Source organism: Hypanus sabinus, chromosome 21 (assembly GCF_030144855.1).
Source record: "Hypanus sabinus isolate sHypSab1 chromosome 21, sHypSab1.hap1, whole genome shotgun sequence".
Taxonomy (NCBI): Eukaryota; Metazoa; Chordata; class Chondrichthyes; order Myliobatiformes; family Dasyatidae; genus Hypanus; species Hypanus sabinus.
This window is the reverse complement of record NC_082726.1, coordinates 57109888-57135060: the sequence shown is the minus strand read 5'-3', so window position 1 is coordinate 57135060 and position 25173 is coordinate 57109888. Positions and strand designations below refer to the sequence as shown.

At 40.9% G+C, this 25173-nt stretch overlaps 1 protein-coding gene across 1 annotated transcript in view; it reads right to left on the bottom strand.

The window, feature by feature from the left end:
• The window catches only part of LOC132379079 (cholesterol side-chain cleavage enzyme, mitochondrial), a 51676-nt gene that overhangs the window by 14409 nt on the left and 12094 nt on the right, over positions 1–25173 (bottom strand). Inside the window, exons 3-6 of the mRNA XM_059946624.1 lie at positions 19710–19909; positions 15395–15598; positions 8734–8894; positions 5418–5584 (exon numbers count right to left, since the gene is read on the bottom strand). Of these exons, the coding sequence (XP_059802607.1) occupies positions 5418–5584; positions 8734–8894; positions 15395–15598; positions 19710–19909 (732 nt within the window). The remainder of the gene's footprint in view (positions 1–5417; positions 5585–8733; positions 8895–15394; positions 15599–19709; positions 19910–25173) is intronic.

Below are 25173 nucleotides of genomic sequence, written 5' to 3'. Positions count from 1 at the left end.
GGAGGATCAGAGGGATTTTGGGGTCGGAGTCTATAGGACACTCAAAGCTGTTGTGCAGGTTGACTGTGTGGTTAAGAAGGCATATGGTATATTGTCCTTCATCAACTGTGGGACTGCGTTCTAGAGCCGAGAGATAATGTTACAGCTATATAGGACCCTGGTCAGACCCCACTTGGAGTACTGTGCTCAGTACTGGTCGCCTCACTACAGGAAGGATGTAGAAACCATAGAAAGGGTGTAGAGGAGATTTACAAGGATGTTGCCTGAATCGGAGGGCACACCCTATGGGAATAGGTTAAGTGAACTTGAGCTTTTCTTATTGGAGTGACGGAGGATGAGAGGTGACCTCATAGAGGTGTATAAAGTGATGAGAGGCATTAATCATATGTATAGACAGAGGCTTTTTCCCAGGGCTGAAATGGCTAGTACAAGAGGGCACAGTTTTAAAGGTGCTTAGAAGTAGGTATAGAGGTGATGTCAGAGGTAAGTTTTTTGTTATCTAAAATGCAGAGAGTGGTGAGTGCGTGGAATGGGCTGCCAGTGACTGTGGCGGAGGCAGAAATGATCGGGTCTTTTAAGAGACTCTTGGATAGGTAGACATGCTTAGAAAAATAGAGTGCTATGGTTAACCCTAGGTAATCTCGAAAGTACATGTCCTGTACAGCACTTTGGGCCAAAGGGCCTGTATTGTGCTGTAGGTTTTCTATGTTTTTCTCTTTATAGCTGATATTCACTAATCTCTCACCCCTCACTCAGCATCAGCAAAACTACAGGAGGATGAAATTGGGGTTCATGAGCCAGTCCTCTTCGGGGGATTGGAGATAGAGAAGGTTAGTAATTTAAAATTCTTCAGAGGATTTGTCCTGGGACTACACTTAGGTGCTATTTCTAAGAAGGCACAGCAGCACCTCTACTTTCATAGAAGTTTTTCAGTACGTCATCAAAAACATTGACAAACTTCTATAGATGCACAATGGAGAATGTGCTGACTGGTTGCATCACGGCCTGGTATGGAAATCCCAAATCCCAAGAACAGAAAAGCTTACAAAATGTGGTAGTTACAGCCCAGTCCATCAAAGGAACAGCCCTCCCACCACTGAGTGCTACCACACAAAAAAAATCATCATCAAGGACACCTACCATCCAGGCCATATTCTCTACTTGCTGCTACCATCCAGAAGAAGCCTTAGGTACCATACTACCAGGTTCAGGATTAGTTATTTCCCTTCAGCAGACTGCTGAACTAGTGTGGCTTCACTCACCTCAACATTGAACTGATTACACAACCTATGGACTCATTTTCAAGAACTCATGTTCTAAGTGTTGTGTATTTATTTATTTGTTTTTGTTTTTGCAGTTTTCCTTCTTTTGCACATTGGATGCCTATCAGTTTTTGTGTATGGTTTTTCATTGTTTCGATTGTACTTTGTTCCATTGTGAATGCCAGCAAGAAAATGAGATGAACTGCACTCTACGTTACTGAAATAGGTAGTGGTAGAGATTGTGGAGTAATTAGTAATGATCTTTCAAAAATCATTGAAGTTTGGCATGGTGCCAGAGGACTGGAAAATTGCAAATGTCACTCCACTCTTTAAGTAAGGAGGAAGGCAACAGAAAGAAAATTATAGACCAGTTAGCCTGACCTCTGTAGTTAGGAAAATGTTAGAGTTAACTGTTAAAGATGTTATGGTGACAAAGGACAAGATAGGACAAAGTCAGCATGGTTTCCTTAAGGTAAAACCTTGCCTGGCGAACCTATTGCAATTCTTTGAGGAGATCACAAGTAGGATAGATAAAGAGGATGTAGTGGATGTTGTATATCTGGACTTTCAGAAGGCCTTTCACAAGGTGCCACAATGAGGCTGCTTATTGAGTTAAGAGCCCATGGCATTACAGGAAAGTTACTGGCATGGTTACAGCATTGGCTGATTGCTAGGAGGTGGCAAGATGGAATAAAAGGATCCTTTTCTGGTTGGCTGCCAGTGACTAGTGGTGTTCCACAAGGTTCGGTGTTGGGACCATTCTTTTTATGAGGTGTATCAATGATTTAGATGATGGAATAGATGGCTTTGTTGCCAAGTTTGCAGATGATACAAAGATTGGTGGAGGGGCAAGTAGTGTTGAGGAAACAGGTAGGATGCAAAAAGATTTGGACAGATTAGGAGACTGGTCAAGAGAGTGGCAAATGAAATTCAATGTTGGAAAATGCATGGTCATGCATTTTGGTAGTAGAAATTAATGTGTAGACTATTTTCTAAACAGGGAGAAAATCCAAAAATCTGAGATGCAAAGGGATTTGGGAGTCCCTGTGCAGAACAACCTAAAAGTTAATTTGCATGTTGAGTAGGGGTGAGGAAGGCAAATGCAATGGTAGCATTCATTACAAGAGGTCCAGAATATAAGAGCAGGGATGTGATGCTGAGGCTTTATAAGGCACTGGTGAGGCTTCCCCTTGAGTATTGTGAACAGTTTTAGGCTCCTCATCTAAGAAAAGATGTGCTGGCATTGGAAAGTGTTAAGAGGAAGTTCACAAGGATGATTCCAAGAGTGACAAGGTTATCATACGAGGAACATTTCATGGCTCTGGGTCTGTACTCATTGGAATTTAGAAGGATGTGGGGGAATCTCATTGAAAGCTTTTGAATGTTGAAAGGCATAGAGAGAGTTAATGTGGAAGGAATGTTTCCCACGGTGGGGAAGTGTAGGACAAGAGGGCACAGCGTTAGGATAGAGGGACATTCATTTAAAACAGAGATGCGGAGAAATTTCTTTAGTTAGAGGGTGGTAAGGTTGTTGAATTTATTACTACAGGCAGCTGTGGAAGCCTGGTCGTTGGGTGTATTTAAGGCAGAACTTGAGGTTATGTGGAGAAGGCTTAGGAGTGAGGCTGAGGAGGGGAGATAAAGATCAGCCATGATTGAATGGCAGAGAGGACTCAATGGGCCAAATGGCCTGATTCTGCTCCTATGTCTTATGGGCTTATGAAAGGATTAATGTATGTGGTGCATTTGATGGCTCTGAGCTGGAGTTCAGAAGAATGAGGAGGATCTCTTTGAAATCTATCAAATATTGAAAGGCCTAGATAAAGAGGATGTAGTGAGGATGTTTCCAACTATAGGAGATTTTAGGGTCAGAGGACACAAGATAGAAGGATGTCCCTTTAGAAGAGAGGCAAAGTGAAATTTCTTTAGCCAGAGGGTAGTGAATCTGTGGGATTCATTGTCACAAACTGTGGTGGCAATGTGATTAGAACCTAGAAGATCTACAGCACATTACAGGTCCTTTGGCTCACAATGTTGTGCCGACCATGTATCCTATTCTAGAAGCTGCCTAGAATTTCCCTACCACGTAGCCCTCTAATTTTTTAAGCTCCATGTACCTATCTAAGAGTGTCTTAAAAGACTGTATTGTATCTGCTTCCACTGCCACTACTGGCAGAGCATTCCACGTTCCCACCACTCTTTGTGTGAAAAACTGACATCCCCCTTGTACCTACTTCCAAGCACCTTAAAACTATGTGCCCTCATGTTAGCCATTTCAGCCCTGAGAAAAGCCTCTGGCTATCCACACGATCAATGCCTTTCATCATCTTAGACACCTCTCATCCTCCATTGCTCCAAGGAGAAAAGGCCCAAGTTCACTCAACCTATTCTCATAAGGCACGCTCTCCAATCCAGGCAACATTCTTGTAAATCTCCTCTGCACTCTCTATAGTATCCATATCCTTCCTGTAAAAAGGTGAACTGAACACAGTACTCAAAGTGGGGTATAACTAGGGTCCTATACAGCTTTAACATTACCTCACTGCTCTTGAACTGAATCCCATAGTTGATGAAGGCCAACACGTCATACGCCTTCTTAACCACACTGTCAACCTGTCCTTTGGAAATGGACCCTAAGATCTTGCAGATCCTCCACACTGCCAAGAGTCTTACCATTAATATTATATTCTGTCTTCAAATTTGACCTACCAAAATTAACCACTTCATACTTATCTGGGTTGAACTTCTCAGCCCAGTTCTGCATCCTGTTGATATCCTGCTGTAACCTCACAATCCTCCAGACTATCCACAACACCCCCAACTTTTGTGTCATCAATAAACTTACTAACCCACCCAGGACATTCATCCAGGACATTTATAAAAATCACAACAAGGAGGGGTCACAGAACAGATCGCCATGGAACACCACTGGCCACCGTCCTCCATGCAGAATATGAACAATCCACAACCATCCCTTGCCTTCTGTGGTCAAGCCAATTCTGGATCCACAAAGCAAGGTGTCCTTGGATCCCATGTCTTATTACTTTCTGAATGAGCCTCACATTGGGGAAACTTACCTGATGCCTTACTGATATCCATATACACTATCCACTGCTCTACCTTAATGAGATTTGTTACATCCTCAAAGAATTTAATCAGGTTCATAAGTTATCACCTGCCCTTGACAAAGCTGTGCTGACTATCACTAATCAAATTATGTCTCTCCAAATGCACATAAATCCTGCCTCTCAGGATCTTCTCCAGCAACTTGCCTATCATTGAAGAACGATTCACTGGTCTATAATTTCCTGGGTTATCTCTTCTTCCTTTCCTGAACAAGGGAACAACATTTGCAACCTTCCAATCCTCTGGTACTTCTCCCATACCTATTGATGATGCAAAGATCATTGCCAGAGGGCCAGCAATTTCCTGCCTTGCTTCCCACAGTAGCCTGGGGTATATCTTGTCCAGTCCTGGCGACTTAACTAACTTAATATCTTTCAAAAGTTCCAGCACATCCTCTTTCTTAATGTCTATACACTCAAGCATTTCAGTCCACTGCAAGACATCCCCACAATTGCCAAGTTCCTTTTCACTGATGGATACTGAAGCAAATATTCAATAAGTACCCCCACTACCTCCTCTGGCTCCAAGCACAGGTTTCCACTCTCACTGCTGATTGGTTCTATTCTCACATGGCTCATCCTCTTACTCTTCACATACTTGTAAAGTGCCTTAATCCTGCTCAGCAAGGCCTTCTCATGGCCCCTTCTAGCTCTCCTAATTTCATTCTTGAGCTCCTTCCTGGCACACTTGTAATTTTCTAGAGCTCTAATAGTACCTAGTTTCTTGAACTTTTCATGAGGTTTTCTCTTCTTCTGAACTAGATTTTCTATATCCTTTGTACACTATGGTTCTTTTACCCTACCATCCCTTTCCCTGCCTCAATGGAACATACCTATGCAGACCCTATGATTGGCTATATTTAAAGTGGAGGTTGGTAGGATCTTGATTAGCAGGGGTAACACTGGTTATTTCGGAGAAGGCAGGCAAATGGTTTGAGAGAGAAAATAAGCCAGCTATGATGGAATGGCCAAATGGCCTAATTCTGCTCCTATATCTTATAGTTTTCCTTAACTTCAAGCAGCTTCTTACCTCAGCGTCTCCTTCACCACACATTTGAGGAGCGGCACTGATTTTAGCATCTTCACTGGGTCACCTTCTGTTTTCTGGTGGGCTTCCATAATCTCAGAGCGTACATTCTTCTGAATATGGGGATGTTTGGCAAGCTCATACATCATCCAATGTAGGGTAGTGGACGTCTGTTTCAGGATTGAATAAAAGAGTACGATTGATATTTATCTTGATTTAAACAAAAACCTAAAGGTTATCTTATTCACAGTTAGATTATTTATCTAAGAACCTGAAATTGACCTATCAATTACTGAAAATGTTTGTAATTTTAAATCCTTTTATCTACTTTTCTATTTCACCATTTCTTCCTCAATGTGATCTTATATTTAAACCTCTGCCCTTTATTTCTGAATATGATTTACTCAAATTCTTGTATATGTACATACACTCATTGACCACTTTATTAGGTACCCTGCAGCAACTCCATGCATAAAAACATACAGGCATGGTCAAGAGTTTCAGTTGTTCAAACCAAACATTAGAATGGAGAAGAAATGTGACATAAGTGTCTTTGTGTGGAATTATTGCTGATGTCAGACAGGGTAGTTTGAGTATTTCAGAAACTGCTGATCTCCTGGGATTTTCACACACAATATTCTCTAGAGTTTGCAGATAATGGTGTGAAAAATAAAAAGCATCCAGTGAGTGGCAGATTTGTGGGTATAAACACCTTGTTAATGAGAGAGGTCAGAGGAGAATGGCTGGACTGGTTCAAGTTCTCAGGAAGACACCAGCAACTCAAATAACTTACATCCATCCCACAACACAAGGAAGTAAAAATCTTTGTGTTATGACTCCGTTGCAATGTACAGACATGTGAATTTAAAAGTCCAGTGGCTTGTAGACAGAAGCTGTTCCATAGCCTGTTGGTCCTGGCTTTAATACTGTAGTAGCATTTGCCAGGCAGAAGCAGCTGAAATAGTTTATGATTGAGGTGATTGGTGTCACCAATGATCTCCCAGGACTTTTTTTTTCTGCACCTGCTGCTATAAATGTCCTCAATGGAGGGAAGTTCACATCCACAGATACACTCTCTGAAGTGATCTAGGTTGGTACAGTTCCCATACCAGCCTGTGATACAGCCAGTCAGTATGCTCTCAATGGTGCCCTGTAGAAGGTCTTGAGAATTTGTGGGCCCATGCCCCATGCCAAACTTCTTCAGTTGCCTGAGGTGGAAGAGATGCTGTTGTGCTTCTTTTGCCACAAAGCTGGTTTGTACAGTCCAAGTGAGATCATCGGTCTAGTGACAGTGGTTGCTTGCTGCAGATATAATCTTTAACCAGCCTCTCAAAGAATTTGCTCATAATTGAAGTGAGTACAACAGGTCGCCAATCGTTCAGGCATGCTACCTTGGTTTTCTTAGGTAGAGGGACAATGATGGATGATTTGAAACATGAGGGCACTACAAACTAGGAGAAAGAGAAATTAAAAATGTCCATAAACAAAACACACCAGCCAGATGTTCAGCATACACTGTAAAGATACGCCCCGGGGTGCCATCTGGCCCTGCCGCCTTGTGGCTGCTGGCATTTTAGAATGTTCTGTGTACCTCAGCATTGGAGATGGCCAAGGTGCAGAGCTCATCAGCAGCTCTCCCCGGGGGTTCAGTCCTATCAACCTTGAATCAAGTATAAAAAACATTTAGCTCGTCCTGGAGCAAGGTGGCAACGTTGGTTGTACTGCTGCATTTCCTCTTGACATCTGTGATGGTGTGCAGTTATTGTTGCAGAGTTGTGACTGGATTTTGTCCTTGTGTTGCCGTTGCCACCTTGATAACTTTATGTAAATCATAATGGCATCTCCTGAGTTCCTGTTGGCCTCCGGAGGTGAAGGCTTTATCTCTTGTGCTGAGAGCAACATGCACTGAACTGCTTATCCAAGGCTTCTGTAGGCGGGCAGGAGCAAGATGGAGGAATGGGCAGACTTTCCAAACGGAAGGTGGAGAAGTGCTTTGTAGGTGTTGCGAAATGCAGAGTAGCAATGGTCGAGTATGCTTCCTCCCTCTGTGCTCACCTCAACGTGCTGGCAGAACTTTGGGTAAGCTCTGGTCAGCGATGCTTGGTTAAAGTCTCCAGCAATGATGAAAGCAGCCTCTGGATGTGTGGTTTCATGGATATTGATGGTTTCACAAAGTTCATTCAGAGCCAGGTTAGTATCAACCTGTGGTGGGATGTACACAGTTGTAATAATAACAGATGTGAATTCTCTAGGCAGCCAGAAGGGTCGACATAGCAGCATAAGGTACGCCAAATCTAAGGAGGAAAAGGATTTGAGGGTGTGTGCACCACATGGGTCACACCAGGCATTGTTCACCATGAAACATACTCCCCACCCCAGCTTTGCTTTTCGTGTACTGTCTTCTGCCGAGCATTGTGGGCATACTTTGTTGGCGCTGGAATGTATGGCAACGCTTGTGGGCTACTCCCAAACACATCCTTAGGTATGTGTGTTGTTCAAGTAAACAACACATTTCACTATATGTTTTGATGTACATGGTATAAATGAACTTGAATCTTAATACACAGTTTCCAATGGTTTATTGTTTCCTTTACCAAATCTTTGTTTCTCTACTTATGTCCTCTGTTTGCACCAAAGATTTTTACAAATCCACTCTTGCATAATCATTGCACATTGAAATCTCCTATGCACTGTGACACGTCACAGTTTGTGAACTACAGTAGGAGAAAAGGCCATTTTGTCCAACTGCTCCATACTAGTATTTATGATGTGGGAGTTGCAGTAAGCTGAAGGTTAATGCAAGGTCCAGGCATGGATAGTTTATAGGTAATGTGCATTCATCCTAAGCAAGAACCTGTGCACAGATTCTCTTTGCACTTGCACCCACATGGCATACTGAGACAATATAGGGATGTAATGGAAGGATGCAAGCCACACACTTTTATTGACTTCAAAGTATCATAAATTGTTAGCCTGTAGTCTCCATTGACTTTTAACATTTGCATTATGTATGGTTATTGAGCATGCAAATGAGGAATTTGAATATGCACAGGTTACCAAATGGTCAATATCCATAACTACACATCAATTCTGTATAAAAATGGCATTACTCTGTTTATACTTCAGAATATTATGATGAAATGGGCCAAGATGTTCTCCATATGTACAAGTAAATAAAATGTGATTGAGGAATGAGTGCAAGTTTCCAGAGTTCAGTTAATCAGTGTTAACAATGATGCCTCCCCTCCCCCCACTCACCACGGTATTGGTGGTATTGGCATTATAAATCATAATCATTGAAAGCACATTTCTTTCTTACTGTGTCAATTGCGCCTGCCATGACATCTATTAAACTGGCTCTGATGTCTTCAAAAGGGAGAACCCCTTGCAGCAATAGCTCTGTAAGAACGCCAGGGAATGCGTGTTCATTTTTGAATCCCTGCTGAAATTGCCTGTATGCTTTTTTTACATAGGTATCGGCTAAGAGTGAAAATAGAGAATACGACATCAATGAATGAACAGTTCAGTGTCTTAACCAATGCTAAACACACTAGTCTTTTTGCTGCTTCATTCTTACAACATAGAACAGTACAATAGCCTTTCAGTCCGCAATGTTGTGCCAACCGTTTAACCTATTCCAAGTACAATCTAACTCTTCCCTTCCACACAGCACTACATTTTTCTTTTATCTATTTGCCTATCTAAGAATCTCTTAAATGGTCTAAGTAAATTTTATTATCAAAGTACCTATGTCATGATATGCAACCCTGAGATTAATTTTCCTGACCCTAATGTATCTGCGTATACTACCACCCAGCAGTGTGTTCTATACACCCACCACTCTGTGTAAGTAAACCTTACTGCTTTTATTTATTTATTTAGAGAGACAGTGTGGAATGGGTCCTTCCAGTGTGGCTGTGTGGCTCAATGTGGCACATTACCCAACAATCAACCCATTTAATCGCAGCCTAAACACAGGACCAAGTCTTTAGACTGTTGGAGGAAACCCATGTGCTCATGGAAAGGACATACAAACTTCTTATTGAGGATGCCAGAACTGATATTCCTTTGATATTTCCCCCTAACTTTCCTTCAATTATCTTACACATTTGTCCTCTCATATTTGCTATTGCCACCCAGGATAAGGGCATTGGTTGTTTAGTCTGTTTAAGCCTCTTCTCATCTTATATACCTCTATCAAGTCACCTCCTATCCTGCTTTGCTTCAAACAGAACAGTTCTAGTTTGCTCAACCACCTTCTTGGAGCAGTGAGCATATTTATTTATTTATTTTTTATTTAGAGATACAGCACGGTAACAGGCCCTCCAGCCCTTGCTGTCCAATTACACCCATGTATCCAATTCACATACTAACCCTTAGTCTTTGGAATGTTGGTGGAAACCACAGCACTAGGAAGAAACCCATGCAGTAATGGGAGAATGTATAAATTCTTTACAGACAATAGTGGGAACTGAACCCTGGTCGCTGGCACTGTAATATTGTTATGTTAACTGCTAAGTTACCTACCACCCATAATTTCTTTTGTGTTTGATACTGAACTTGTTGTGATAAAAGAGTTAACGTATTCTTAAGTAAATAGTTTTAGCTTTAATTTAGGCATGCACATATCCTTGGACATTCACATAGATGTTTCTTGGTCATGTCAATGTAGTAAGCAATAAATACTATTTTAGTCAAAGGGTGTGGACATTACCGGCAAGGCTTGTATACGTTGTCTATGCCCTGTTGCCCCAAAACCCAAAGTGGTTTTCTTTAAACCACTCTCTTGGATTATGAGGCCATTTTAGAGGATGAGTGAAAGAAAAACACATTGTTGTTGTGGGCAAGGAGTCACATATAGACCACATTTGGCAAGGACAGTAGATTTCCCTTTTTTATGAACTTTAGAGAACCTTATGGGTTTTCCAAAAATCGGGAGTTATTCTTTTCTATGTGAGGGGCTCAGAACCAAAGGCAGATCAATCGTGCCCTCCAGTTCAATACTTCTGTTAACATATCCATCCAAACCAAAGTAGCATATGGTGTGTGTGTGTGTGTGTGTGTGTGTGTGTGTGTGTGTGTGTGTGTGTGTGTGTGTGTGTGTGAAATTTCTGCTGCAATTACTTCTCTGACCGTAAGGCATTATTGTTTTCAGGAGTAACATGGCACATGGTTTCCTGAAAGTAGAGTCAGAGGTAGACTGGTGAAGAAGTCTTTTGGCACACTGACATTCATCAGTCAAGGCACTGAGGTTAAAAGTTGGGAGGGCATGCTGTGATTGTACAGGATGCTGGTGATATATCACACTTGGATTATTGCATTCAGTTTTTGTCACCCTGCTACAGGAAGGATGTTATTAAATTGGAAAGAGTGCAGAAAAGATTTACAAGATAGTTAGCAACACTTAAGACACTCAGTTATAGAGAGATTTTGGACAGGCTGGGACCTTTTTCCTTGGTGCCTCAAAGACTGAGAGGTGATCTTATAGAGGTATGTAAAATAATGAGGGGAAATCAAGAACTAGACAGCATTGATTCAAGGGAGAGGGGAGCAATTTAATAGAAACCTGAGAAGCAACCTCTTTTACACAAAGCATGGTATGTATGTGGAATAAGTCACCAGAGGAAGTGGCTGAGGCAGTTAAAAGACATTTGGACTGGTACATGGATTGGAGAAGTTTAGAAGGTTAGGAGCCAAATGTGGTCAAATGGGACTAGCTTTGATGGGGCATCTTGGTCAACATGCACCAGCTGGGTTGACCTGTGTTAGTGCCGTATAAGTAAAATAAATTGCTGAGATTTCAGTAGTGGCAAAAGAAAAAATTCTTCAAATTACCAAATCTGAGTATAGAATATTTGAGGCATCAAGATTAAGGAAGTCATGTTGCATCCAGATAAACTTTGGCTGGAGCACACATGGAGTTTTTGTGTGCAGATCTTGACTCCCCATCACAGGAAGCTTTGGAATGGGCACAAAAGAAGTTTGCCAGGATGCTGCCTGGATTAGAGGGCATGAACCATAATGAGAGGTTGGACAAACTTGGGCTGTTTTCTCTGGAGTGTTGGAGGCTTAGGGGAGACCTGAGGGAAGTTTATACTATTAGGAGAGGCAGAGACTAGATTGACAGTAAAAATCTTTTCCCAGGGTAGAAATATTAGACAAAAATAGAGGACATGCATATCAAGTAAGAGGGGGATGGTTTAAAGAAGTCACACCCACAATATATTCCCCCCCCCCACCCCCTGCACAGAACAGTGCCTGAAACAGATTGCTAGGGGTGGTGGTAGAAGCAGATACAATAGTAGTGTTTAAGAGACTTTTAGATGTACATATGGATAGGCAGGGAATGGATGGATAGTGATAACGTGCAGCCTAAAAGAGATTTTAGCATAGTGTTTGGCACAGACCATTTCCTGTATTATTCTGTTCAATGTACTCAGACAAGAAGACCCTGCTCTCTTGAATTAATCATTGGTGGCAGGATATCTCTTCAGTTCAAATGGGACAAGATTTTAAGTTCAATTTTGATCTCATGGAGAATGAAGAAGATAATATTTAAGTGATTCATTGATCCATTCCTCAGGCTTCTCTCTCCCGTGAAGGCATTAAGTTGCTACTAACTACTTTAGGAAGATCCACTTTGAGTCCATCTTTGATATCTTAACTACAAATGAAAGATGGCAATGATCCTGAAGGTAAATTCAGGTACACCACCACGATGAAGTCTGTAGCTGTTTCCACTGCTATAACACAAGGTATTCCAGGGTTTTTAAAGCATCACTGATACACATGGAATGATGTTCTGAGACTTGAGATGCTGAGGTTTTGTAAGGCTTTTGGTCAGACTGCACTTGGAATATTGTGAATAGTTTTGACAATTTATCTAAGTAAGGATGTGCTGGCATTGAAGAAAGTCCAAATCAGGTTCACAAGAACGATCCAGTTCCAGGAATGAATGGGTTAATGTGTGCAGAATACTTGATGGCTCTGGGCCTGTATCCCATATGATCTTAAGATATAGGAGTAGAATTAGGCAATATGGCTCATTGAGTCTGCTCCCCCATTTCATCATAGATAATCCACTTCCCTCTTAGCCCCAATCCCTTCATGCTCTGATTAATCAAAAACTCATTAACCTCTGCCTTAAGTTTAAACAATGTCTTAGCCACCACAGCTGCCTATGGCAATGAGTTACACAGATTCACCACTCTCTGGATAAATAAATTCCTCATCTCCATTCTAAAGGGACATCTCTCTATTCTGAGACTGTGTCCTCTGGTTTAGACTCCCCCACCATAGGATACATCCTCTCCACATCCACTCTATCCAGGCCTTTCAAAATTCGATAGATATCAATGAGATCCCCCATCATTCTTCTGAATTCCAGTGAGTACAGGCACAGAGCTATCTAACCCTCCTCATATGTTAAGCCTTTCAATACTGGAATCATTTTTGTGAACCTCTTGTGAATCCTGTCCAATTTTTGTGGATTCTGCTCCTCTACCCTTTTTCATTTTGTTGATAAACTTGGCCACAAAGTCATCAATTCCATTATCCAAATCACTGACATATAACATAAAAAAAAATCAGTTCCAACACAGACCCCTTTGGGATGCCACTAGTCACCGGCAGCTACCAGTAAAGGCTCTTTTTATTCCCTCTCTTTGCCTCCTGGCAATCAGTCAATGTTCTATTCATGCTAGCATCATTCCTGTAATACTGTGGGCTTTGAACCTGTTAAGCAGCTTCATATCTGGTACCTTGTCAAAGGCCAGCTGAAATTCCAAGTACAAAACATCCATCAGTTCTCCTTTGTCTACCCTACTTGTTATTTTTTCAAAGAATTCCAACAGATTTGTCAGCCAAGATTTTCCATCAATGAAACCACGCTGACTTTGATCTATTTTATCATGTGCCTTCAACCACTCCGAAATCACATTCTTAACAATCGACTCCAACATCATCCCAACCACTGAGGTCAGATTAACTGGCCTATAATTTCCTTTCTTCTGCCTCTTCCTTCTTGAAAAGTAGAGTGACAATTGAAATTTTCTAGTCCTCTGGAACCATGACAGAATCTATTGGTTCTTGAAAGATTATTACTAATGCCTCTACAAACTCTTCATCCACCTATTTCAGAACCCTAGGGTGCAGACCATCTAATCCAGGTTATTTATCTATCTTCAGACCTTTCAGTTTCCCAAGCACCTTCTTTATAATGGCAACTTCACTCATTTTCATCTCTTGACAATCTGGAACGTCTGATATACTGGTGGCTTCCACAGTGAAGACTGATGGAAAATACTTATTCAGTTTGTCTGCCATTTCCTCGTCCCCCATTACTACCTCTCCAGCATCGTTTTCCAGTAGTCAAATATCTACTCTCACCTCTCTTTTGCACTTTATATATCTGAAGAAACTTTTGATATACTCTTTAATATTATTGGCTAGCTTACCTTCATATTCCATCTTTTCTTTTTTATGACTTCTTTTTGTTGTCTTCTGTTGATTTTTAAAAGCTTTCCAGTTTTTTTCCCTTATTATATGCCCTCTCTTTGGCTTTTATGTTGGCTTTTACTTCTCTTGTCAGTCATGGTTGTGTTATCCTGCTTTCAGAATACCTCTTCCTCTTTAGGAAGTATCTATCCTGTGCCTTTTGAATTGCTTCCAGAAATCCCTGCCACTCCTGCTTTGCTGTCATCCCTGCCAGTGTTCATTTCCAATCAACTTTGGCCAACTCCTCTCTCATGTCTCTGTAATTTCCTTTACCCTGCTGTAATACTGATACATACGACTTTAGCTTCTCCTTCTTAAATTTTAGGGTGAATTCAACCATATGATGATCACTCTCTGCTAAGGATTTCTTTATCCTAAGCTCTTTAATCATTTCCAGTTCATTGCTATCCAGAATAATTGATCTCCTAATAGGCTCAATCATGAGCTGCTCTAAAAAGCCATCTCATAGGCATTCTACAAATTGGCCCTCTTGGGGTCCAGCGCCAACCTGACTTTCCCAATCTACCTGCATATTGAAATGCCCTGTGACTATCATTACAGTGCCCTTATGTCATGCATTTTCTATCTCCCTTTGTAATTTGTATATCACATCTTTGCTACTATATATAATTCCCACCAGTCTTTTTACCCTTGCAGTTCCTTTTGTCTACCTACAATGATTCAACACCTTACAACTCTATGTCACTTTTTTCTAATGATTTGATTTCCTTTCTCACTCAGTCACCCCAGCCCCTCTGCCTACTTGCCTGCCCTTCTGATACAATGTGTAACCTTGTAAGCTCCCAGCTATAATCTTCTTTCAGCCACGAATCAGTGATGCCCATGTCATACTTGCCAATCTCTAAAGGTGCTACAAGTTCATCTACCTTATTCCGTGTACAGTATGCATTCAAATATAACACCTTCAGTCCTATGTTATTCACCCTTTTCGATTTTGTCTCCTTTTTACGTTGCAAGAGTTTAGAAGGATGAAGGGGGATTTAACTGAAACTTATTGAATATTGAATGTCCTAGATAGAGTGGAGAGGATGTTTCCTATAGAGGATGAGTCTAGGACCAGAGAGCACAGCATCAGAATAGAAGAACGTCCCTTTAGATCAGAGATGAGGAGGAATTTCTTTAATCAGCGTGTGGTGACTTTGTGGAATTCATTAACCACAGCTGACTGTGAAGGCCAAATCACTGGGTATATTTAAAGTGGAGGTTCCTGATTAGTAAGGACATCAAAGGTAATGAGAAGAAGGCAGGAGAATAGGATTGAAAGGGATAATAAATCTGTTCTGTCAGAACAGTAGAGCTGATTCAACAGGCTGAGTTGCCCAATTCTGATGCTATGTCTTGTAGCCTTATAGAGGCTGCAAGAAGGAGCAGTACTGAATTAAAAGCAGTAGTTATTCATATAATCAGAAATAGTAATTTCTGATTAGAAAATATGCAGATTAAAAATTCCCATTTTCTCTTACCATGTTCAAAGATATTGTCCCATGAACCTATGTGTTGCTGCCAGATCTTCGAATTGATTGTCTTCAGCAGACAGGGAGGAATATAGAGCATTATTGGTGTAGAATGGAACATCATGGCAACAGAATCGATAAACTTCTGAGATGCCTTGTTATACTTCCTTTGCAGTAAGTCAAGGCGTTCTCCATATAGTACGTAACAGATTGCTACAAGAAAAATTGGAAATTGTTCATTAGTATTTTGTGACTCTGCATGAACCATTGACACTGTAGGGATATGGGGCGGGGGGGGGGGGTAAGCTGGCCTTGTTCATACTGAAGGAGAACAACAAAAGGAATCAATTGACAGCAAGAAGTCCACCTGGTTTCCTTTGAATATAGCTAGTGTTTCACCAGATTCAGGTTGGTACAAAGTTCCTGATCCACGTGGGGGTGGTGTAGACTAGTGGTAGCAGAATTTCTCCATATTGTGCTGGCTGCGGGTCCTCCACTCCCAGTTCTTTCCACAATAAGTTTGTCTGCGGTGTCAGCTCTGCTAGCAAACGCCATACAACGCTGTCCTTTGCATGTTATAGGATGTATTATTAAAAAGAAGAGGCAAGGTTCTTGAAAAGTGGCAGAAATTTAGACCATTACAGTTACCCATAAACACAAGATTCTGCAGATGATGGAAATCCAAAGCAACACACAGAAAATGCTACAGAAACTCAGCAGCTCAGGCAGCATCTATGGAAATTAATAAACCATCAATGTTTTGGGCTGAGACCCTTCTTCAGGACTGGAAAGGAAGGGGAAAGATGCCAGAATGAAAAGGTGGGGAGGATGGGTAAAGGAGGATAGCTAGAAGATGATGGGCGAAGCCAGGTGGGTGGGAAAGGTAAAGGGCTGGAAAGGAAGGAATTTGATAGGAGAGGAGAATGGACCTTGGGAGAAAGGGAAGGAGGAGGGGAACCAGGAGGAGGTGATAGGCAGGTGAAAAGAAGTAAGAGGTCAGAGTGAGTAACAGGAGGGAGCAGAGGGGTAAGGATTTTTTTTTTACCAGAAGGAGAAATTGATATTCATGCCATCAGGTTGGAGGCTACCCAGACAGAAAACAAGGTGCTGCTCCCCATCCCGAGGGTGGCCTCATCATGGCGCAAAAGGAGGCTATGAATCGACAAGTTAGAATGGGAATTAAAAACTTTGGCCATTGGGAAGTTCTGATTTTGGTGGATGAAGAAGAAATGCTTGATAAAGTGGTCTCCCAATTTACAATGGATCTCACCAATGTAGAGGAGGTCTCATTGGGAGTATCACACACAATAGAGGACCCCAGCAAAAGTAATACCAATCCAGAGAGTGTTTTGTTAACTGGATGACAATTAACTGTCAACCAAAGATGGCCAAGAGGTAAAAATAAGACCACGGAGTCCACATGTTTAGACTTTTAAAATGGCATCATCATATAGATGACGTATGTCTCTACCAGCTGCCATACACCTATTCAGCAAGTAAGACATTACTGCAAGATTATGGGTGAAATTAAATAATACCAAATTTACAGAAAAATGTGAAATAATACTTTTCCACACACTGAACTGAACATCCAAACATCAATGGAACCGAGTAGGGAGCCCATTCTATACAGAGACAAGTGGTGCATTGTTAAATGATTTAGGTTCCATTTTGTCGATAACATATTAAGAGTAAAACTAAGAATTAATTCTGGAGTACAGGAAGATTGCAAATGTCTCTCCACTCTTGGAAGAAGAAAGGGAAGTAGAAGTAAGGAAATTATAGGCCAGTTAGTCTGACCTTAGTGGTTGGGAAGATGTTGGAGTCGATTGTTAAGGATGAGGATTTGGGGTACTTGGAGGCATATGAGAAAATAGGCCGAAGACAGCATGGTTTTCTTAAGGGAAAATCTTGCCCTACAAACCTGTTGGGATTCTTTGAAGAAATAACAAGCAGGATAGACAAAGGAGAATTGGTTGATGTTGTGTACTTAGATTTTCAGAAGGCCTTTGACAAGTTGCCACACGAGGCTGCTTAACAAATTAAGAGCCCATGGTGTTACGGGAAAGATACTAGCATGGATAGAGCATTGGATGATTGGAAGAAGGAAAAGTGTGCAAATAAAGGAAACCTTCTTTAGTTGGTTGCTGGTGACTAGTGGTGTTCTACAGGGGTCTCTGTTGGAACCATTTCTTTTTACATTAAATGTCAATGACTTGGATGATGGAATTGATGGCTTTGTGGTGAAGTTTATGGGATGATACCAAAATAAGTGGAGAGGCAGGTCGTGTTGATGAAGCAGGGAAGCCACAGGAGTACAGACTAATTAGAAGAATGGGCAAAGGTGTGGCAGATGGAGTTCATTGTTGGGAAGTGTATTGTCATGCACTTGGAGAGAGGGAGAGAGAATAAGAGGGAGGGGAGATAGAGAGAGTGAGGGGGAGGGAGAGTGAGGGAGGGGAGAAAGGGAGAGGAAGGGGAGAGGACAGGGAAAGAAGGGAAAGGGAAGGGAAGGAGGGAGAGAGAGAGAGTGGGAGATTATCCTCTATATTGAAAAACAGCAGAGGAGTTCTTCTCAGCATCCTGGCATCTCCATATGCACCCTTCTCTCAGCATGCATATAACAACTTCTCTGGTGATTATCACAATGGTGTTTGTGGGAGCTTGCTGTATGTGAATCTTCTGTTGTGCTTCCAACACTGTAAGAATTATTGGAATTTAAAAGTACTTTATTAACCATAAAATGTTCTGTGTGTCTACTGGGCAGGCAAGGTTCGAGAAACCCAATATTTTGTGTATCCTTTAAATCATACAAAGTCCCATTCGCCTTTCTATCTTGTGGTCATTGACCTAAACTGGTCCACGTACCTCAGTTTTAAAATGATCTTTCTTCTTTTCACATTCCCTCCATGGTCTTGCCTTCCCTATTCCCGTAATGTGCTCTAACCTACATTCTCCACAGTTCATGCTTCTCAATTTCTGGGTGATCATTAGCCTGCTCATCAATAATGATAAAGACTCCACTTCAGGTATCAATGTCCAAAGCTCTATAATTCCCTCCCTAACCCCACTGCCTCTGTTTCCTCTTTTAGAAGAGTATATAAAAGCTATCTCCTTATCCAAGCTTTTGATCATCCTCCTCTATACTTCCTCATTGGGCTGGGTGTTAGATTGTGCTTCTTTTTTTAAAAGAATATTATTTTACAGATGCAGCAAGGTAAAAATATTATTTTAGAGATATGGCATGTCCTTGCCACCCAATTACACCCAGGTAACCAATTAACCTGCCAACCCATTCCTCATAGAGAGAACATACAAACTCCTTACAGATAGCAGTGGGAACTGAACCCGGTTTGGTGGTGTTGTAACAGCATTACACGAACTGCTACATTATCATGCTGTGAAACACCTTGGAACATTTCTCTCTGCTGAAGATGCTAGGTTTGTGGACACTGTAATTGTTGAGATCTTCTATAAGAGACCTGCATGACGAACCACTTCCCACACAATAGATGACAATTCAAGTATGTTGGATTGGAATGTATAGTTGTCATTTTCCTTATAGCTAACTTTAATAATACCTGTTTGTATTTTATTTAATTATCTATATGTGTAATTGTTCAGTGTGATTTTAGTGGTTGCAGTTGCTGTTGTATCTTTCTGGTGGATATTGCATTACTTGAATATGGGTTAGCTTATTGGTTAATTTAAGCAGTGGAATTTGAATGGAATTTACTGCTTGGTATAGGAGGGCTAAACCATGTCTTCATTCCCTTCTCCACCCCCCTGCCACTAGGATCTTCTGCTTTCCTTTTCCCTTGTTTCATTCTTGAAATGATTAATGAATGATTGTAAGCAATATTTTATGCCTCATTCTTGACTTCCAAGGAATCTCATATCTAAAACATCAGGATCCAACAAGTATGATGTAGTTAGCCCAATGTTCCCTACAATAGTGGAGCTTTGCAGAGGCAGGACATATCCAATTCCCAAAATATTATTCACAATGAGTACTATAGCTTGCCAGTTATGTCAGTAAAAAGTATTTTAAACTTATTTCAGGTGCATTTTTAATTATATTTTATTAACTTATTTGTGGTACTACTTTGTTTTATGTACTTTGTGTGATATATGTATTGTAGATGCAACCGTGGTCCAGAGGAAGGTTGTTTTATCTAGTTGTGTATATGTAGAGTCAGTTGCCTTAAATGACAATAAGCTTGAACTTCAATTGAGAACAGTTGAAATGAATTAGAAGAATAATTTCATAAAAGCTACAATGCAACTGTATTAGAATAACCAATAGGCAATATTGTATCCTTACATTCAAGTGCAAGTTTGAAGAGATCGTTTGTGAGATCAGTTTTCCAACAATCACTTCTACTTTTCTCAACTTCTTTGTGAACCATGGACACAAAATCCAGTACCACTTCATTGAAAAGGGGCACGAACCGTTGGATACTGCTCTGTGCAAAAATTGAGTTGTTAAGAATGAGTCGAGTTCTTTTCCAATTTTCTCCATTTCTGTAAGATACAAGAGTGGTTCAGTTTAGTTATTTATTTAGAGATACAGCACAGTACCCAGGTCCATCCAGTCCAGCAAGCCTATGCAAGTATCTCCTAAGGCCTACCCCTTCATGTACCTATCCAGGTGCAACAGATAGTGTATTTGCATTAGATAATGCAAATATATAATTAGGCAATCATATAGCAATTCAATGCATAAAAGCATGCAGACATGGTCAAGAGGTTCAGTTGTTGTTCAGACCAAACATCAGGATGGATGAGAAATGTGATCTAAGTGACGTTAACTCTGGACTGATCGCTGCTGCCAGGCGGGATGGTTTCAGTATCTCAGAAACTGCTGATCTCCTGGGATTTTCACAAACAGCAGTTTATATTTTACAGAGAATAGTGTGGGAAACAAAAGTTATCCAATGCGCAGTAGTTTTGTGAGTGAAAATGCCTTGTTAATGAGAGAAGTCAGAGAAGAATGCCAGACTGGTCATCTTGACAGGAAGATGACAGTATGTCAGATGTTACTGTCACAACAGTAGTGTGTAGAGGATCATCTGTGAATGCACAACACTTCGAACCTTGAAGTGGATGGGCTATTGCAGCAGAAGATCAAAAACCTATACTCAAGTAGCCACTTTATTAGGTACAGAAGGAACCCAATAAATTGTCACTGAGTGTATATGCAGAAAGGTGCTATTTGTCGGGAAGATTGGCATAGGACTACTCTAGCTGAAGAATGGGGATTGGGTATTAGTTCAGCACATATGTTCAGAGAAGATAAAGATTCAAGTTTCAAGATTGTTTATTGTCATTCTTCAGTACGAGTGTAAATGAGAAGGAAATTATTGTTATGCTGGATCCAATGCAGCATTTAAAAAAAAACACAAGCATGTATACCTGAAATTGTTAAATTTGATTTTAAGTTCTAAGGGCTTTAATGTGCCCAGATGGAAGGTGAGGCAATATTCTTGAGATGATCATTATAGAAGCAATGTAGAGAAGACTAAATTCAGAGGGATCATAGTGGGTGTGGGGTAAAAATAGTATGCATTTTTGTCTCTACCAGGTATTTCAATTTGTTTCTTTTTCCTTCTATCAATAATTTTAGGATGGAAGGAATCTTATTGATAAAATACCTGAAGATGGCTGAGTCATGATGTTCAAGATTAAAGACTGTTTAATGTCATTTCCAGTACCAGTACACAAGTGTTATGAGAGAATGAAATAATTGTTCGTCCAGATCCGATTAAACAAAAAAAAAACACAATACTAATAAAAATCCACAATAAATATAAATACATAAGATAGCTTATATACATAGATTGATTGTATGTATAAAGTGATACCGGGTGCAGGAATTTCTGCATATAAGGAGACTACCAGGAAATGATAAAGTAGTGATGCCAGGCAGTGTGGTGGGATGGGTTATTGGGTGGAGGCGTTGAACAGCTTTACTTCTTGGGGGAAGTAAAACTGATTTTGAGTCTGGTGGCCCTGACGTGGATGCTATATAGCCTCCTCCCTGATGGGAGTGGGACAAACAGTCCATGAACAGAAGTGGGTAGGATCCCTCATGATATTGCTGGCCTTTTTGCAGCTGTATAAGTCAATGGTGAGGCCGCAGTTGGAACACCATTTAGTTTACGCCACCCTGCTATAGGAAAGACATGGTTAAATTTGAAAGACTGCAGAAAAGATTTACATAGGATGTTGTCATGACTCAAGGGCCTGAATTATAGGGAGAGGTTCACTAGGCCTGGTCTTTGTTCCTTGGAACATAGGAGACTGAGGGGTATTTATGAGAAACATAGATAAGGTAGATGGTAACAGTCTTTTTCTCAGGATAGGGGAGTCCAAAACTAGGAGGCATAGATTAAGGGTGAGAGGAACTGATTAAAAGGAAGCCTGAGGGGTAATTTTTCAATGCATAATATGGTGAATATTTAGAACAAGCTTCCAGAGAAAGTGGTTGATGCAGGTCCAATAATATCATTTAAGAAGCACTTGGATAGGTAAATAAAGGAGAATGCCTTAGGGGAAATGGGCCAAATGCAGGAAGTTGGGATTAGCTGGGTGGGCAGCGTGATTGGCATGGACGTGTTGGATTAAAGGGCCCAAATCAATGGAGTATTACTTAATAACTTAAAAACTCCTACTATGATGTATTCCTGCACGAGTATGAGAAATGCCTATTGCAATATCCTAGGGTAGGATGGTTAACCTCCAACAACCACAGCCATCTTCATGCAAAAACCAATGGAATTTTTTGCCCATCGACACAGTTTTGTCTAGTTTGGCCACATCTTTAAAATTCTGTTCTGAAGTCTGTGCCTGGATCAAGGCAGTAATAAAGTCTATAGGTGAGTGCTCCTGGTAGACTACAGAGTGAGCTTTGGTGAATAAGGACACATGAGGAAACTTGCAGATGCTGGAAATTCAAGCAACACACACAAAATGCTGGTGGAACACAGCAGGCCAGGCAGCATCTATAGGGAGAAGCACTGTCAACATTTCGGGCTGAGACCCTTCGCCAGGACTAACATGAAGGGTCTCAACCCGAAAAGTCGACAGTGCTTCTCCATCTAGATGCTGCCTGGCCTGCTGCATTCTACCAGCATTTTGTGTGTTTGGTGAATAAGGTACTGGTGAATAAATGCTGCCTGTCAAATTGCCACAGACACTTTCCATTACTCTGCTGATGAATGAGTGCAGACAGATGGGGTGGTAAATAGTCACAGTGCACTTTTCATGTGTTCTATGGTCAGGACATACAAGGGAAGTCCACATTATTGGCTGGATGTAGGTGCTTTAACAGTACTGATCAGCTTGTATAGAGGTGTCACAGGCTGTAGAATGCAGATCTCCTGCACTTCAATCACCTCATACCTAATTCCATACCATTCTTGTCTCAAGTGCTGCTTCTTGGTATTACGTGGACTGAATCAATTTGGCTGATGATAGCTTTATGATATTGGGCATCTCATCAGGAAGCCAAGATAGATCAATAGCTCAGCACTTGTAGATCTGAGTTGAGAAGTCAACTCAGAAATAGCTGCAAAATCATCAGCCTAACATTTCATACACACCTGCTGGGCCACACCATTGTTGAGGTTGGGTACATCCCTAGAAATGCCTCCTCTTATTAATTGCTTAAATATTCACTGTGATTCATGACAATTATAGTCTCCTTGTTCTACATTTCCTCTCTCCGTTTTAGCTATGCTTCTGTGATTACTTGGTGCTCCAATTCGTTTGAAAGATACCTCAGCTACATAAGCTCCTGTATGTTTTGATGTACATGTAACAAATAAAACTAAACTTTATCACATTATCAAAATGTTTTCACGAATAATCCAAACTGCTGTACCATCTATAATTGAAAGTATAATATCATTTAGAAATAAATTTACAGCACCAGTGATCAGGGTTCAATTCTCCGTGTTCTGTAAGGTGTTTGCAACCTAACCCATGATTGCGTGGGTTCCTCTGGGTGCTCTGGTTTTGTTCTACATTTCAAAGATGCATAGTTATGGTTAGTGAATTGTGTGGGCATGATATGTGGTGCTGGAAGCATAGTGCCACTTGCAGACTGCCCCTGCACATCCTTGGATTGCATTGGTTATTGACCCAAAGGAAGCAATTCACTGTATAATTTGATTTATATGTGACAAATAAAGCTAATCTGCTGGGGTTGTCTATTGTGTGTCTATTGTTGTCTATTATGGTTTCCTCTACATTAATGAGACCAGTTGTAAATTATGCAGATTCATAGAGAAATACAGCGCAGAAACAGGCCCTTTGGCCTATCTAGTCCATGCTGAAACCATTTAAACTGCCTACTCCCATCGACCTGCACAGGGACTATAGCACTCCATATCCCTATGTATGCACCATCTGTACTGGCACCTCATTCCACACCCTCACTACCCACTGAATGGAAAAATTTCCCTTCACATTCCCCTTAAACTTTTCACCTTTCGCCCTTAACCCATGACCTCTGGTTGTAGTCCCACCCAACTTCAGTGGAAAAAGCCTGCTTGCATTTATCCTACCTTTGTATACCTTTATCAAACCTCTTCTCAACTTTCTGTGTTCTAAAGAATACATCGCTAACATATTCAATCTTTCCTTATAACTCAGGTTCTCCAGACCTGGCAACATCCTTTTAAATTTTCTCTAAACTCTTTCAAGCTTGCTTACATTTTACCTCCAGGTAGGCGACCAAAACTGCACAAATCAGGCCTCACCATCTTATACAACTTCAGCATAACATCTCATCTTCTGTACTCAATACATTGATTTATGAGGGCCAATATATATCTATGACCCCAGCTATCTGTGATGTCACTTCCAGCAAAATATTGACATGTATTCCCAGATCCCTTTGTTCTACCACGCTCCTCAATCCCATACCATTCACTGTGTAAGACCTACACTGGTTGGTCCTACTGAAGTGCAAAACCTCACACTTGTCTGCATTAAATTCCATCTGCCATTTTTCAGCCCATTTTTCCAGCTGATGCAGATACCTTTACAAGCCATGATTTCCTTCCTCATTGTCCACTACACCCTCAATCTTTTGTGTCATTTGCAAATTTACTGAACCAGTTAACAACATTATCATCGATATCATTGACATAGATGACAAACAACAAGGACACAGCACTGATCCCTGCAGCACACCACTAGTCACAGGCCTTCAATCAGAGAGGCAACCCTCTACTACGACTTTCTGGCTTCTCCCACAAAGCCAATGTTTAATCTAATTTACTACTTCACCCTGAATTCCGAGTGACTGAACCTTCTTGACCAGCCTCCCATGCAATACCTTGTCAAATGCTTTACTGAAGTCCACGTAGATAACATTCACTGCCTTGCCTTCATCCACTTTCCTGGTAACTTACTCGAAAAATTCCATAAGATTGGTTAGACATGACCTATCACACACAAAACCATGTTAACTATCCTTATTCAGTCCATGTCTATCCAAATATATATTTGGTCACTTAGAATACCTTCCAATAACTTCCCCAGAACTGATGTAAGACTCACTGGCCTATAATTTCCTGGTTTATTTTTAGAGCCTTTTTTAAACAGCAAACAATAATGGCTATCCTCCAATCCTCTAAATCCCTAGTACAATTAATTGATCTGTAATATATCCCCATTAATGTTATCATCCTTTTCATATTTCTCAGTTCCACCCATCATGTCTCACTAGTTGAGTTATCCAATCTGTCCTGACAGAGCATTGCCCAGACAATTTCCCT